Source organism: Alosa sapidissima, chromosome 19, assembly GCF_018492685.1.
Source record: "Alosa sapidissima isolate fAloSap1 chromosome 19, fAloSap1.pri, whole genome shotgun sequence".
In the NCBI taxonomy this organism is placed as follows: Eukaryota; Metazoa; Chordata; class Actinopteri; order Clupeiformes; family Clupeidae; genus Alosa; species Alosa sapidissima.
Genome location: NC_055975.1, coordinates 15,444,494 through 15,459,436, shown reverse-complemented (window position 1 = coordinate 15,459,436; position 14,943 = coordinate 15,444,494). Strand labels below are relative to the sequence as shown.

At 42.9% G+C, this 14,943-nt stretch overlaps 2 protein-coding genes across 3 annotated transcripts; one reads left to right on the top strand and one right to left on the bottom strand.

Annotated features, from left to right (window-relative positions):
- Positions 1 to 687: 687 nt before the first annotated feature.
- znf839 (zinc finger protein 839) lies at positions 688 to 8,053 on the top strand. The gene is made up of 8 exons (XM_042072064.1): positions 688 to 1,874; positions 2,171 to 3,007; positions 3,649 to 3,849; positions 4,246 to 4,338; positions 4,737 to 4,868; positions 5,063 to 5,191; positions 5,888 to 6,011; positions 6,413 to 8,053. Exons 1-8 carry the CDS (start codon positions 954 to 956, stop codon positions 7,012 to 7,014), a joined length of 3,039 nt encoding a protein of 1,012 aa, XP_041927998.1. The 5' UTR covers positions 688 to 953; the 3' UTR covers positions 7,015 to 8,053.
- A 4-nt stretch (positions 8,054 to 8,057) lies between these two features.
- On the bottom strand, positions 8,058 to 13,375 carry LOC121692965 (cyclin-dependent kinase 2 interacting protein). Of its 2 annotated transcripts, XM_042072066.1 has the most exons (8): positions 13,261 to 13,375; positions 12,334 to 12,680; positions 10,386 to 12,149; positions 10,235 to 10,295; positions 9,700 to 9,859; positions 9,184 to 9,322; positions 8,952 to 9,081; positions 8,058 to 8,740 (listed from the first exon to the last, which is right to left on the bottom strand). In XM_042072066.1, the coding sequence occupies exons 4-8, from the start codon at positions 10,239 to 10,241 to the stop codon at positions 8,538 to 8,540; spliced, it is 639 nt and encodes a 212-aa protein (XP_041928000.1). In that variant the 5' UTR covers positions 10,242 to 10,295; positions 10,386 to 12,149; positions 12,334 to 12,680; positions 13,261 to 13,375; the 3' UTR covers positions 8,058 to 8,537. The 2 variants fall into 2 exon arrangements, with proteins under 2 accessions (XP_041928000.1, XP_041927999.1); XM_042072065.1 differs by lacking the exons at positions 8,058 to 8,740; positions 8,952 to 9,081; positions 9,184 to 9,322; positions 9,700 to 9,859; positions 10,235 to 10,295 and having other exon boundaries at positions 11,078 to 12,149; positions 13,261 to 13,363.
- Positions 13,376 to 14,943: the final 1,568 nt, after the last annotated feature.

The following is a 14,943-nucleotide window of genomic DNA, read 5'->3' as shown; positions in this document are numbered from 1 at the left end:
CATCTGTTCCTTACTTCATCTAAGCCATCTGATTGATTGTTTTTCTTTTTAAACTTCGTTCGTTCTTTTATAAATTGTGGTGTATAATTAAGGTAGCCTACGTGTTTGAATTTCATTACTCTGACAAACACATTATGACCATACATGTGAGCATAGGCAGTCTTAGGGGCTGACAGTTTTATAAGATTTCTCCACATTGCTTTAACCCATTTATTATTTTTGCTGTATATATCTTGTACCAACAATGTAGGCTACTTTATTATTAGAGTGAAATGGTTGCTATAAGTATGCGGCGTTAGTTTGAGCACATTTTCGAAGTATGTTTTGATTTTTTGCATGAGAGTCAATACTAGCCGTAAATCTCAGACTAGCGGCGGTAGAACCAAGAATATTTTGCCGAATCTTGGATAGCGTTGACAAACGCAACCACTCAACATTACCTTGTTTGCACTCAGGGAATGACTTCACAGTGGGAAAGAACGCTAACGTTACACTGACGGCATGTGACTGACTGCCTCACATAACTAAATGTTCACGTGCACAATTAGCAACAGATAGGCTAGTCCATAAAGACTTGTTTTCATGGGTTGAACAATCTTCACGATGTTGTTGATCTTCATTACATGCGTGCACGCAGGGTGCATGCTGTGGCACGGTTGATTGAAATAATCGCGCGCACTTTTGATTAACGAAGTGGGCGTAGAGGAAACGGAAATACGTCATATTTCATCAAGCCTCTCCAGTTGTGTATTTTCTATGGGAGCCAGTTATATGGAAACTTCTAACATGCACCACTGCCTTCTAAAACATCCAGATATTTGTTTGTCTACATATTTTTGTGAGAGAATACCGTAAATTCTGCCTCCGTCACTCTATCTGTTTCTGAGTGACAAGGGAGCGTTTGATTACATTTTCACTGCATGTAAATTTAACGTTAGCTATCACTAGTCAAAATGGCGGACAACGACGACGAGAGCAATAACATGTCAAACGATACAGCAGCCGAAGACAAGAATAACAGCTCGCAAGTTCAGTCTGTCTCCGAGGTGGCACGCGGCGAGGAATCAACGGTGTCTCTCGTCAGTTTAGTCAGTCATGCCGCAGTAAGTAACCAGTGTGTTGTAGCTGCGAATGTTGCTGGAGAGGCTACCAACACAGACAGCTTAGCAGCATTTTTCCACAGTACCGAAGAACCATCCAAGGAAGAAAAGGATTGTCAAGCGGTCACTGAGTTGGTCGACCACGATGGTTTGGCTGAACAGCATGTTGTAACCTCCTTCATCCCTAAAGCTGAGAATTGTGAAACAGCAGTAACAACAGCCACAGAATGCACTGCAGTTACCACAGAGTTGGTGAACGCTATTACGCCAACTACCACTATAATTTATGTTCAACCCGATGGTAGTTTCGTGGAGGGCTCTGGGTTGACTGCAGAGGAACAGAAGCAGTTAGTTGAACAGCTTGCAAAACAGCAGCTTGTTCAGGTATCGGAAAGTGAAGCTGCTCGCATATTAGAACAGAGCCAGGCCCCCAAACCACAACCTGTCGCTCCTCCGCAGCATCATGGATCCCTCGTGCCAGTTGATCTGCAGCAAGTGATCGACCACGTCAACAAATCACCACAGGCTGTTGTGCAGCTGCAACAGTCTCATGTGATTTCCCCAAAAGTATTACCGAGAGTCGTGAATGAGCAACCTGCTTCTTACATCACTCTTGATCCGGGCAGCCTGTTATCAGGTGCCGGGCAGGTGAGTGTGACAACACGCCCCCAGCCTCTTACCATTGTTCAGAATGCTTCTCAGCGGCTTCAGAGCGTCGCTAAGCACGTTGCCCTCCAACAATCTCAGAATGGCACCCGACTGATCCAGCAAAAGGTAAAAAGCTTCAGTGCGCTCTGTCTGACCTCGGCACTTGGCTAACATTTTTATTTACTCGTGGAATGTGTTATGGTCCTCAGGACTGGTAAAAACCTGTTAACACTGGGGTATACAGTTGTTATCCTGAATGTAATACTTGAAAGACAGTGGTAGCCTTAATACTAGTAAAAAAATAATTTCATCATACATTTTTTCCAACTATGTAACATTCTGTCAGCTTATCATGGACTGTTTAGCTGACTACTGTGTTAGGAGTGTAAGAATTCTGAAAGTGTCCCCATCTGTTTTACCAGCCGGTGGAAACGATCCGCATCCAGGTGCAGGTGCCTCCGAAAACTGAGACCAAGGAGCAGACGGTCACACTCCTTCAACCCAAGCCAGTGGCTGTGACTCCTATCCGGGGGAAAGTCTCCACAGCCTCGATAATCAGCAGCCCACAGGTCATTCATATCACGCCCCTGCCTGGCCAGCAGCAGTACATCTTGCAGAACCCTGGCGAGCCGCCCATTCAGCTGCTCTTGCAGCGGCCGGCTCCGGTGGTCACTACAAGCCCGACCCCTGTGCTGCACAAGCCTTTCGTCCAGATACCGGTCAATGGCTCGCCTGTGCGCCCACCCGCACCCAAAGTCACCCCCGTGGCCGTGCCGGTGCCCACATCCACAGCGCCAACCAAACCTGTGCCTACAAAACAGGCAGCTGTCGCCCCGCCTGCTCCTGCCCCACCACCCACTGCCCCTGCCAGGGAGAAGGAGAAGGAGAAGGAGAAAGAGAGGCCCCGGGGAAGGAAAAGGGCCAAGAAGCCCCAAAAGATCCAGACGCGCTCCGGCAGGGTGTCTCGTCCGCCAAAGCACAAGGTGCGGGACTACAAGTTCATCAAGACGGAAGACCTGGCGGACAGCCACCAGTCAGACTCGGACGACTACTCTGAGATCAGTGTGGAGGACGAGGACGAAGACGGCAAGAAGAAGGGCTCGGATGTCAACTTCAACCTGGCACCCAAAGCCTTCAAGTGTGACACTTGTGAGAAGTCCTACATAGGGCTGGGAGGACTGTCCAGACACTACAAGCTAAACCCCTCTCATGGCACTAGCCCTGCGCCAAGCCAGGTTACTGGGGATGCACCCACAACGGTGAGCACTGCAAGTTACAAGTGACCATTGGATTGCTTACACCTTTAAAGGGATATTCCACCATTTGGGGAAATGCACTCGTTTTCCACCTCCCCTTTAGTTAAACAATTAAGTTTTACCTTTCCCCAGTTCATCCAGCCGTTCTCTGAGTCTGACAGTAACACTTTTAGCTTCAGCTCATTGAATCAGATTAGACCGTTAGCTTATAGGAGAGATGCTAACGGTCTAATCTGATTCAATGAGCTGGAGCTAAAAGTGCTACTGTCAGACTCAGAGAACGGCTGGATGAACTGGGGAAAGGTAAAACTCAATTGTTTAACTCAAGGGGAGGTGGAAAATGAGTGTATTCCCCCAAATGGTGGAATATCCCTTTTAATAATTCATCAAACCCAAGACATAGGCTACATCTTGCTATTCTTGCTAGATGCTATCAAGTCAAGTCTCCTCATGAGTACCATATTCGGCCTAGTCCATGAAAAAAGTAATTGAACAGGTGTTCTCACACATGCAGTGCCTAGAGGCTGAACAACCATGCTCAATAAAAAATAATTGCAATGGCAACTGTTAGCAAGAATAAACAGCCTTGTGGTTAAACCTATGTTTTTAAGCACCATGTCTGAATGGCACGTCCTCTTCTACAGGCTGAGGCAGTGACTGGTGGACAGCAGCAGCAGCAGCAACAGTCGCGAGGCCCTGGGAGGCCCAGAGGGCCAGGCAGACCAGGGAAAGCCCGCCTCGTAGGACGGCCCCCCAAGAGAGGTCGGCCTGGTCGCCCACCTAAGATCCAGCCGCCCAACGTCACAGAGCAGCAAGCACAGAGACGAAAAGCACGGCTGAGAGAGGTATGGCCACAGAGGCAGATTAGGAGAGGGACGGTACATTCTTTACATTCAGAATGGAGTCCTCAGAAGGGAGATGGATGTTCGGTTGTCTCCAGTACGGTGTACATATTATGATTTATTTATTACAATAATTTATGGAATAAGCATCTGCATATTTATGGAATGCTGGGCTAAAGCACAGGGCAGAAGATGTCCAGATTAGAACAACAGATATAACACGCACAACCTTATGTAGCACACAGACTGGTCAGGCACGATGTTGGTGATGATAAAATGGGACTGTAGCATTTAGACTACCAAGCATATCAATAAAGGCACTTCTCCAGAGGCATGACTTAAACCAAGCTGTGTTGTACTTCGTTGAAACGTGTTATTTTATCATGCTTTGTGGCACAGGTATTAGAGCAGTGCAACGATGAGGACTTAACGGATGTCGTGTTCCCAAGGCTGACGAAGGTCATGACTGTTTGGGAGTTCATTCTGATGAAGGTAATCCTTGAGTATGCACATTCTTGTTCATGAAATGCCACAATGCTGTGTTCACAACAATATCTTTGCTTGGCTGGAGAATGATTGGCTGAGTATTTATTATGGTTCACATGGCCGTATCATTCCTGAAGCCATCAGCTGTGCTGAGTTAGGTACCACACAATCATTAAATGCCCTAGAACTCAAGTTCTCAAATCTTCATGTAGTACTTTGGACAGTCATATAATTGACTTGTATGTTTCCAGAGTCGTAGTCCAGGGATATGGTCCAGGCAGACTAATCAGGTTATAACCATCCTGCACTGGGCCCTATAGTGTTACGCTCAGTAATGAGGTCCAAAGCATGCAGTCATCAGTGCTAATGGCTGAGTGACCCTAACACGGACCCCCTTGCTGCAGGTGGAGAGGGGTAGGACAACCAAGCCCCAGTTCTCAGACGTGTACCGCGAATTTGAGCAGCTACATGGCCAGGTGAAGAAGATGGCTCAGCATCATCCGGTCGGCCAGCCTCTGGAAGTGCACAACATGGAGGTTTGTGTGTGTGTGTATATTCTGTGGGTGTGTGTTATATTTCTATGCATGGAGAATGGGGGGGGGGGGGGGGGGGGGGGGGGGGGGGGTGGTGGTGTGTCCTATGTAAAGTAACACTATAGTATTTGTGTGTTATAAGCAGTTGTTATGTCATTGGTGTGGAAGTGAGTGAAGGCTCTGCTCTGTTCACTCAGGTGCTGCGATCCCTCGGCATTACGGATCGTCCCAGCCAGGCAAAGCCACTCGTTTCTGCGCCAACACCAACAGCCACCCCCACAGGTTCTCAAGAAGGAACGGCCACTAAGAACATTAGACATATGGAGGTGAGATCTTTAAGACAGTCAAACAAACAAAAACACCCCCCACACACACACAATTTTGATGTGATTAATGGCATCTAAATATTTATTTTATATCATTTTAATTACATTTTTAATTTTGATAATAACTCCTGGTGTTTCTTCAGTATTTTTTGTTGTGTATGTATGTCACATTATACAGCCGTTGTTGTACTCAGAGTTCCCACATGTCATGGAATTTCTAGAATTATTATAGAATTTCGTAAAGTCTATTCCAGACATGGAAAGTCAGGGAATTTTATTATTTTGGGGGCAAAGTCATGGATTATCAGGGAATTTTGTTGTAGCAGTTTAAAATGTATTTGCCAACATATATTAATATACAAATATATTCCAATGCAGAATTAGTGTATATCTGGTTATTAGCTTTACTGCTTGCTTGAGTAGATGTGTTTAGCTCAGCTTTGTTTATTCAATGCCCATTTATTCATCTCCCACTCTGAAAAAGTAAAGGATTCTTGAACGCTACACGATTTGCTCTGGAATCTTTGGTTGATATATTCTGCCTTTTTATTATATAGTATGTCATGGAAATTCAGGTTTTTAGTCAGGGAAAGCTATAGAATTTTAAATTTCAATTAGAGTGGGAACCCTGTGTCCTTGTCGAGTGTCGAACTCTGAGTTGCTCAATTTGATGCCCACTTGTTTGTTTGCGCTCAGAATACCAAAATGCTGCCGCCAGCCAAAAGGTTCAAAATGGAGAACCGCTGTGGGGAAACAAATGGGTTTCAAATCAGCCAGAATGGTCTTCAGAAGCCTCTAGTGCACGAGGCCTCCAAAAAGGGTTTGTTTAAATCTACACATTTTATTTTCACTGAGCGTTCCTCAGACTACAGTATTAATATATGAAAATCACAAATTTTGCTGATAGGATAATCAAAACAATAATAGAATAGCACATGATCCTCTGAGCTGGGATATACAGGTGGAATGTTGCTTTATTAGTCAAGTTGATCCACAGAAATATTACAGCATCTAAATGAATATTGAGACTAACAATGTACTGAGGTGTAGGTTTTTAACATAGGATTAGAAATGTAGGATTTATTCTGTTTATTTTGGAGTTGACATCTGGAGCAGAATGATATAATGCTTCTACAGGACTAGTTTGCATGCGTGTCATGTAGTTGCATTGGCTCTTGTACTTAAGTTCTTCTCCATCCCTGTGCTGTGCTGTTCCCACAGTGGAGGCGGCTGGACAGGCTGCCACCGCTGCACTACCGAAGCAGCTCCAGGCCCCAGCCCAGGCGGGACTCTCTGTCCCAGACTCGAGCACAGCAGCAGCATCGGCAGCCCCAGCAGCTGCGGTAGCCGAGCCCATGGAGACGGGCCCCGTAGCGACTGCTCTGGAGCCCCAGGAGGCGCCCGCGCTAATGGAGTCCTCCGGCGGCGAGATCTCGGAACTGTCTCAGGACGAGGGAGGTGCCGCCGTGGACATCGCCGAGCAGATGCAGGAACTGGAGCAGGCGCTGAGCTCCGAGCCTCTGCAGCCCGAGAGCCACACGGAGGAGGAGGAGCAGCGCGGCGGGGGTCAAGTTCAGGAACAGGGACTCGATCAGGTCTACATGCAGGCAGAGGGCGGAGAGCTTCTGATGCAGCACAATCCGCTGACGTCGGAGGGCATTGTGATCGTAAATGTGCCCAATGTCGTCACTGCCACCACAGCCAAACACATCCAGGCTCCACAGAAGGTTGCCCTCGAAAATGTGGACACTCTGCTGAGCTTCGAGGTGGATGACGCCAAAAAAGAGAATGCAGATGCTCACGTTGCTGGATCTCAGCACTGATCTTAAACACACAAATACATGTGTGTTTCACAATATCGCATAGTATTCCTGTGACGCAGGACTGCCCACCAATTCTTTGGCGATCAGCCGTCCTTCAACGCTAATCTGACTTTTCATATTGTATTCGAGTTTTGTTCATGTTCATCTAGCTGTTCGATGAAAACTCTTCTTGCTCAAGTGATTTGAGATGAATGTTTCATAAGGTACACCAGCAAACATCCAGCCCCTGTGTTATGATTAGAGTTGATGGTTTGGTGCATTATTTGCATATTTATGGGGAACATCAAGCTCTTCTTTTCATTAAGCTGTGAAATAAATAATTAATTAATAATTATATATTTATCCCGTTTTAAGTCATCCTTCTGACTGTAATCATAACTCAAAAGAACATGTAACAGCAGCTAATATTGCAACTCAAACTAAAGTTTGAGGTGTGATTTTAGCTTTCCGTTCAGGCTAATTGCACAATATGTTTAAAGAGTTCCAGGCAGTAATAAGTAAGTGTTTTGACTTTGGTTTCATCTTGAGGTGTGTAGCTTTTTAGGTCTCCCAGATATGTAGTGGACTGTTTCAGTTTTGTGTTCCCAAATTTCAGTTTGAGTTGAAGTTTTGTTTGTGTGAGAGAGATAGAGAGAGAGAGAATGCGTGTGTGTGTGTGGTATGCCTGGAGCAGAGAGCACATTTCCTGCCAGTGTCACTGGCCACCTCTGCAGTGTATCATAGTTTTGTTTGTTTTCTCAATTATATTGTTTTGTAAGCATGTTTACTCTCAAATGAAAAGCAAACTATAAGAGCTCTTTTCAGTGTTTTTGTTCCTTTGTATAGATTTGTAGCTCTTTGTTGATCAAATTTGTCTGTGACATGTTTATATGTAGATAAATGTCCTGTTTGAAGGCAGTCTTTGAAGTTGTTGCACTATTTTATTACTTTTTTTAATATAAATATTCCACTGTACCGTGTTTTTCTTTCAGTCATATGTTTGAAATATCAAGAGGGACATATGTAAAGGGGAGAATTAAATTAAATCTCCTAAAACTCAGTGGTGTTGTTAAATGTTTCCACACTTTAACCATTTACAGTACTTCTATTCCAGAAAAGGCTCATTATCAAAGCAATAATGAGTGAGGCAGTCCTTTTCCTAACAGTTCACACTCCAGTTTAGACAGCCAAACTTTTGAGTTGATGCAGGGTCATTCAGACCTTCCGAAGTGTAACTCACTGTCCATCTTCCTGACCATCTTCCATTTGAAGGTGCAATTTTTAGCTGAAACCTTGTGGCAGGACTTGGAGATCACAAAAAGGCCAGTGTATTCCTGAACATTGTACACCTGGACATTCAAGATTGTACCAAAGGTAGAATTCTACCATAAGCGCTAACTGTGTGTAGGCTGGCAGATTTACAATAGATCTTAGTGCCCAGTAATCAAAATCTCAGTTAATACAGTAACCAAAGTGTAGTGAATGTTTTTCAAAACCCAGGGCCTTGTGAATAATGGACACGTTCAAGGAGGTTGTGGGGTGGTTTACAGTGTCCTGTGTCCTGTCTCTAGAAGCAAGCTCTCCAGGAGCAGTTTGGTCTGGTCATCTAAGTACGGCTGGTACAGCCAGGAGGAGAGGTAGACCATGGACAGCTGCTGGTCAGAGGTGTGGGCCAGCTCCCGTAGGATGAGCTGCTTCAGTGCCAGCTCCTGCCTGTAGCATTTGTACAACCTGGAGGACACCTCCGCTGAGAAATCAAGAGACAATTTTTAGTTCATGAAGACTGGTGAAAGTATATGATTTTATATGATCATCAGGGCCCAGTTGTATTTTACATTATGCAAAGATTACAAAACAAAACAATGCTTGTTTTATCTTAAACCAACAGGACATCTCCTGTCATTTATTTGTAATTACATAAATATAAAATGGTTATCTCTGCATTCATCTTGTCTTACCAAACTCAGATGTGGGCCATGTAAGGAAGAGTGGACAGTCTCTTCCTTTGGCTCCAAACTGAAATTTCTCCAGGTCACAGATGCCTTTCTCCGACGACACTATTTTCTCCATTTTTGAGACAATATGAGCCTGGATAAACAAGATAGTTGAACATTAGGCGTTTATGTACTAGGTAAGAGTAAATTACCTTTGACCAATGAATGCAAATGAAATTAATGAGGTTGGTCTCACCATTTTCTCCACAATCTCCTGCAATTTGGTGCACTCCTCTTCAAGGTCTTTAACAGACTTCAGTGTGTCTGCCCCAACAGGGGGTGTAACTGACTGGTCAGCGTCTGCCCCCGCCAAAAGATGCATCTCTTTCACTGGCCTAAAAGGTTGGAAGAAATCTTTATCTTTGTGTAGTATAAAACCTTTGTAGTATTAGTATTCAAGTCATTTCCCATTATGTATCTTCCATAATCTTCAAACCATTATGGCCTGTATTCACTCTCATGTTATATAAGCCCATGACCACATAGATATTAAACAACCCTGAGACAAATTAGGGACATCAGCCAGGGTTTCCTCTGATAATAATGTAATGAATAAAGAGGGAGAACCTCTACCCTCTTCCTTCCTGCCTTCCTGGAAGACAAGAATCTTGTGTGTATGTGCCAGTTATTGGATGTCCCTGCTGGGTTTTAATCAATGTGCCAAATGATCTAGCCCTGGTTTCCTTACTCCACATGGAAAGATACTACTTACTCTTTATTTAATACCAGGTTGACTATTTTGGTTGCAGTTGCAGATCCTTCATCATTCAGTCGCTCCCATTTCAAAATGAAGTTGTGCCAATCTGCAGCATTGTCCTTCAGTTTTCTTGCACTTCCAGTCAAGTTCCCTTTCCTTCCTGGGGTTGAGCTCTCTAGTATTAGGCCAAGACAAAAATGGTATTGAACAAAAGTAGGCAGTCCATAAAAACACGCTGCTGTCAACTGCCAACATATAGACTATTATATGAGGAAAAGACATGGGTGAGTGAGTAAACTAGATAGATAGATACTTTATTGATCCCCAAGGGGAAATTCAAGACTTGTCGACTAAAACAAAGATCGAAAGCGTCTTGTGTTGGACGTGTTTGGGCATATTAATGCAACTCATGCAAAGATTAGCTTAAATCAAAAAATAATATATGGATGAAGTGTTAAGCTTGTCAAGTAGCTACCTAGCGCCACCAACAACAGTAGGCTACAGTTTCTGCTCCTGCTGGTAGCCTACAGTACTAAGGGCTACAGCTTACCGTCCATTGTGGCTCACGTTGTCTTTTTCCTTTCCCACAAACAAAACGCTGTCTGGAGTACCTGTCGGCACACAAATAGAGACTATCCGTACACAAATAGAAATGCTTAAATTCATATGAGACTTGCCTACACTTCACATGCTGAAATCACCTAAGGCTCCTATTCCTTCTTTGGTGTTGTCAGTGAGCGAATCTGTGCTAAGTATAGCCAATACTGCCACCTATTGTTTGCATTTATTAAAGACAGGGTCCAACTTTGTGACGTAGGCCTACGGGCCAACTTACATGTAATGTAGGCCTACACATTTTCTTCTTCTTTTTTTTTTTTATTAAAAACAACGTTTTTACATATATCTGCCTAGATCTTTCTAGGCACCAAGTGTAGGCTTACATGTCTTATCACTAACATTACATTTGTGATCTAAAACATTTTATCTGAAAATTGTGTTAAGGTTTAGGTCTACTGTCCAAATTAACCTTATAGACCTCCATCTCTCAAGGCAGGACCTTAGTGAGTTTACCACATTGCTTATTGACTTTGTTGTGAATGCTTACTGGGTTTTAATTGGCTACAGCCTACCATATGTCAATAAAATATGAATTATTGCAGAGTGGGACCTCTTGAACTATACATGCAATGATTTTAGGCCTACGGGTCTGAAAAAAATGTTTATCAAGACTATTTTAAGGGAAACTTCTGACCATAACTAACAAAATATGACACTGTTACACCACATTTATCAAACAAATGTCTGTGGCAGGCAGCAACAGTGCTAGGAGCTAATGCTGGAAACATCTAAAGAACACCTTAAGCTATATAATAGAGATGCCAGGCACCCATCATCCATTTAATGACCATGTCACACCAGCAACTTTATTGTTTAAACAAACTTAGCAGAAAAACACATTTGCCAGAAATAACTGAATAAACAAATAAACAATTGCATTCACCAAAAATAGATAGATTGATAGATAGATAGATAGATACTTTATTGATCCCCAAGGGGAAATTCAAGGTTCAAATATGTGGTTACAAGTTATTATCTGTCACTCTACATAATGCCTAAACATTATGACACTGATTATGAAAACAAGTGAAGGAACACAGAATGTTAATATTATTTGAGATGTGGTACACTTTTTCACAGAGAGACCACTGATCCCAGTTTTGGAATATGTTATATGTTTGTCCTCACTGCATTGCACCTTGTAGAGAGAGTTAGGCCAAAGACTTAAGCCGTACGGCCAAACAGTTCGTCTAGTGTACCTTTAACAGTGGCAAAATGTACAGCCCACTGATCGAACATGGTTGCAACATTATGTCTGACTGTCTCATATTTTGCACCTCTTTCATTCTGATTTCTAATCCATTTTATCTTAGCAAACGGATCTACATAAGCCTCTATCACATTCATGTGATTTACAATGAAATTCACATGATCCCTGTTGCCCTGAGTAGGCTCTGTCAGGAATTCTGTAAGAGCTGTCTTCAATTCCCTACTGTATACACCATATACCACTGCATTAGCATTGATATACAGTTCGTGTTCATCAAAATGTGCCACTAACACATTCATAATGTCAGCTTCTGTTTCTGTATCAAGGGGGCGGTCCATATTTAGTGTAATTAGTTGGAAGCGCTCCCCCAAACCATCAACAACTTTACTGTAAATTCGAATTACATCATTATTGATGACATGCTCACCCCTTCTGGACCTTTTACCATGATCATCAAGAGGCTCTGCAAACCTAAAATTTTGGTCAATGCGATGGATTTTCGCTAGTGTCTCATCTCGAACTCTTTGCACTTTCTGTATGCGAGCCTTGTCTTGTACTGATTCAGATCCTTGTTTCCCTTTCTTCTTGTGGCCCATTACTTCTATTATGTGGGCCATCAGGTTAATTTCCGGATAACCTGAAATAACGTAAACAGCAGACAATCAGACATGTCTATAGGCTATATCTACTATAACAATAAACACAAATAAATAGTTCAGCTGACACTGATCAGCAGAACAGAACTAACAGTAAATGCAGATACAAAGTAGGCTACAACTCACTACAACACTTATCACATTGGTCAGTAGAGGAAAACGTACGTTCCACATTTGTAGGCAGGCTGGCTGATTTCTTCCCAATCGGTGAGGAGCTGCCAGATGTGCTCTCAGAGGAATATCCTGACACACTCTGTGATGAGCTGGCAGATGTGCTCCGAGAGAAATATCCTGACGAACTCCGAGGAGACCTGTTCTCTTTCAGCTTGTCCACCTCTCCGAGCCTTGCAGTGATGACCTTCAGTTTCTCTTCGGCCAGAGCGGAGTCATCTGCAGCCACAGCCAGGACCCACTCCACAGCCTCTTTTACAGAGCTTACCACTGGAAGGCCCTCTATGGAGCCCACCCACACATGGCTTTCAGGACTGGCCATAGTGAGATGAATTCACCAACTGTCCCAGAAGAATAACATAATAGTTTCAAGTTTTGAAGTGCTATTTCCACAATTAGCCTAATCATTATACGTGAATGGCCTTACAATTCCAAACCAATAGTGGCAGGTATACATGTACGTACCCGAGTAAAATTCCTGTTAGTTGCAAATGATAGCCTAGTATATCACCAAACCCGTTTCAGTGAAAGGAAGTGAACGTTATTGTGAAAGAGACGCAGGAGGGTTGGGACAAACTAAACATGACTTCCTTATAACAAGTTTTCCTTGTTTTTACACTTTGCCTTCAGTTTGAGTAGGATATAATGCAATGTTCAGCTCCAGCTCCACCACCAACAAATCACACACACTTAAGCATATCTGAGAAAGAAAATCAATTATAAGTAGCCTACACATGCCTAACATTTTTGCCTTTGATTCTGCCAATAAAGATCAGAAACAGAAATCAGCTGTCTTCGTGTCATTTTTAGATAGGCCTAATGTTATAAATTGGTCTAACTGAATAATTCTAACTCTAGGACAGATTTGAGTTTGCTACATTGATTCCGGGCACCTTCCAATAATCACACTATGCCACTTACCAATCTAGCAGTCACTCCTCTGCAGGTCGTGTCGTCTCTGTGGTGCGATACCAAAGTCAAGTCTCTGGTGATACTACAAAAGATAGCCTAGCCTACTTGTTAAAGCCCTTTTTAAAGACGGAAGTGAAAGTAATCCAGTTCACAAGGGCGTAGCCTAAGTTTGGTCAGAAGCTTTGGTGGGGGCACTACCCCCCCCCCACCCACCCCCCCCCACACACACACACACACAAAAAGGAAATAAACTAGTGCATGTTGCACACCCTTTGTATGCATTACTTACTGTAAGCAGTCAAACAGTAAAACATTTAGTCAAAACACCATGTCAAATTTACCTGTAGGCTAGCCATGAATCTTCCCTATCTGAGACAACCTGGCCGGGGTTCCTCTGTCACCTGATAAATAAAATATTGATGTCATGAGCAGTGACACAGAACGACTCAAATCTCGAAGAGGACCAGTAGGCTAGCAATCACTAGGTCTACTTTTAATATTATAACTAGCTAACACTTAAAATTGTCTGAGGGCGGCTGGGTTGCTTCTTCTGACAAAGTAACAAATCGATCGCCATTAGAGTGCGAAATGGATGGTTGCTATGGCCAAAGGCCAGTCGTTAGTTCCATCTCTCCCATTGTCAAGCGGGTATATCCCAGGATTCTACCACATAATTGTCAGTGTCCCGCTGGCGGGACGGTAGTCCAGTCATTTTATGAAAAAACAAATTGCAACAGAAGCAAACTTAACTGATTTTGTATCCTCAATATGTCCAAGGGAAAAAAGCCTCGAAGAATCCCAATAGGGGAAAGTTTAGAAAAATATCTAAATATACCCTATTCATGGGCCTATTCACGCAAATAGGGGAATAAATTTAACCTTCACATATCACCTTGAAATTGACTGAATTGATTACTTACATTAAGACAAACAAAAAATGTATTACAAGTTTTTTGAAATTGTTTGTTAACATGGGCAAACAGGGCATAATGTAATTACATATAGCTAATTTATATAAATACCACAACGGAGCTAATAGTCCAGGCAAGGTCTGACCCAAAACTAATTGCAACAGAATTTATTTTCACATTTTTATATTTCAATTGGTGATCTAAACACCATAGTAAAAGACCATGAAAATCCAGTTGGTGGAAATATGTTAAAATGAGGGTTGTTTTATGCATTATTCTTCAGCAAACTGACAAAACTGTAATTAGAATGTTGTAGAATACACATTCTAAAGAATATCTGACCCCATCTAACTTAACATGGAATTTTAGAATCTTGCATTGTTGAGGAACATTCTTTTATTTTCAAAGATTGAATTTCTTTGGCTTATTTCAGACTGGTTTGTTGCAAAATTGGTGTCTATTTTTACATTTTGGCCCTTTGAATCAATGGAAATGGTTGTTGACTCTTTAAATAGAGCCAGTGTGTTTTTGCATGTAGGGGAGACCGGGGCTGGTTGGAACACTTTTCACTCTCGGCTATATTTCTCCGTCTTACAATGCGTTTAAATGGTCAAATTGTGATTAACTGAAAGCTTGGGATCTCAGCTACAAAATGTATACATTCAATGTCAACAAATGATCCCATGTTTTGAGTTATATATGATTAAAGTGGTGTTGTGCACGTGTGCCAACCTGCCCCATGCACGGGGTTGGTTGGCACATGTAGTCGGGGTTGGTTGGA

Bases quoted from the DNA above. Each gene is read 5' to 3' on its own strand.
- znf839 (XM_042072064.1), top strand. From the start codon at position 954: ATGGCGGACAACGACGACGAGAGCAATAACATGTCAAACGATACAGCA. The intron at 3,850-4,245 runs GTATGGCCACAG...TTTGTGGCACAG, and splicing joins GAAAAGCACGGCTGAGAGAG to GTATTAGAGCAGTGCAACGA. The intron at 6,012-6,412 runs GTTTGTTTAAAT...CTGTTCCCACAG, and splicing joins GCACGAGGCCTCCAAAAAGG to TGGAGGCGGCTGGACAGGCT.
- LOC121692965 (XM_042072065.1), bottom strand. From the start codon at position 12,661: ATGGCCAGTCCTGAAAGCCATGTGTGGGTGGGCTCCATAGAGGGCCTT. The intron at 12,150-12,333 runs GTACGTTTTCCT...ACGTTATTTCAG, and splicing joins CCTGCCTACAAATGTGGAAC to GTTATCCGGAAATTAACCTG.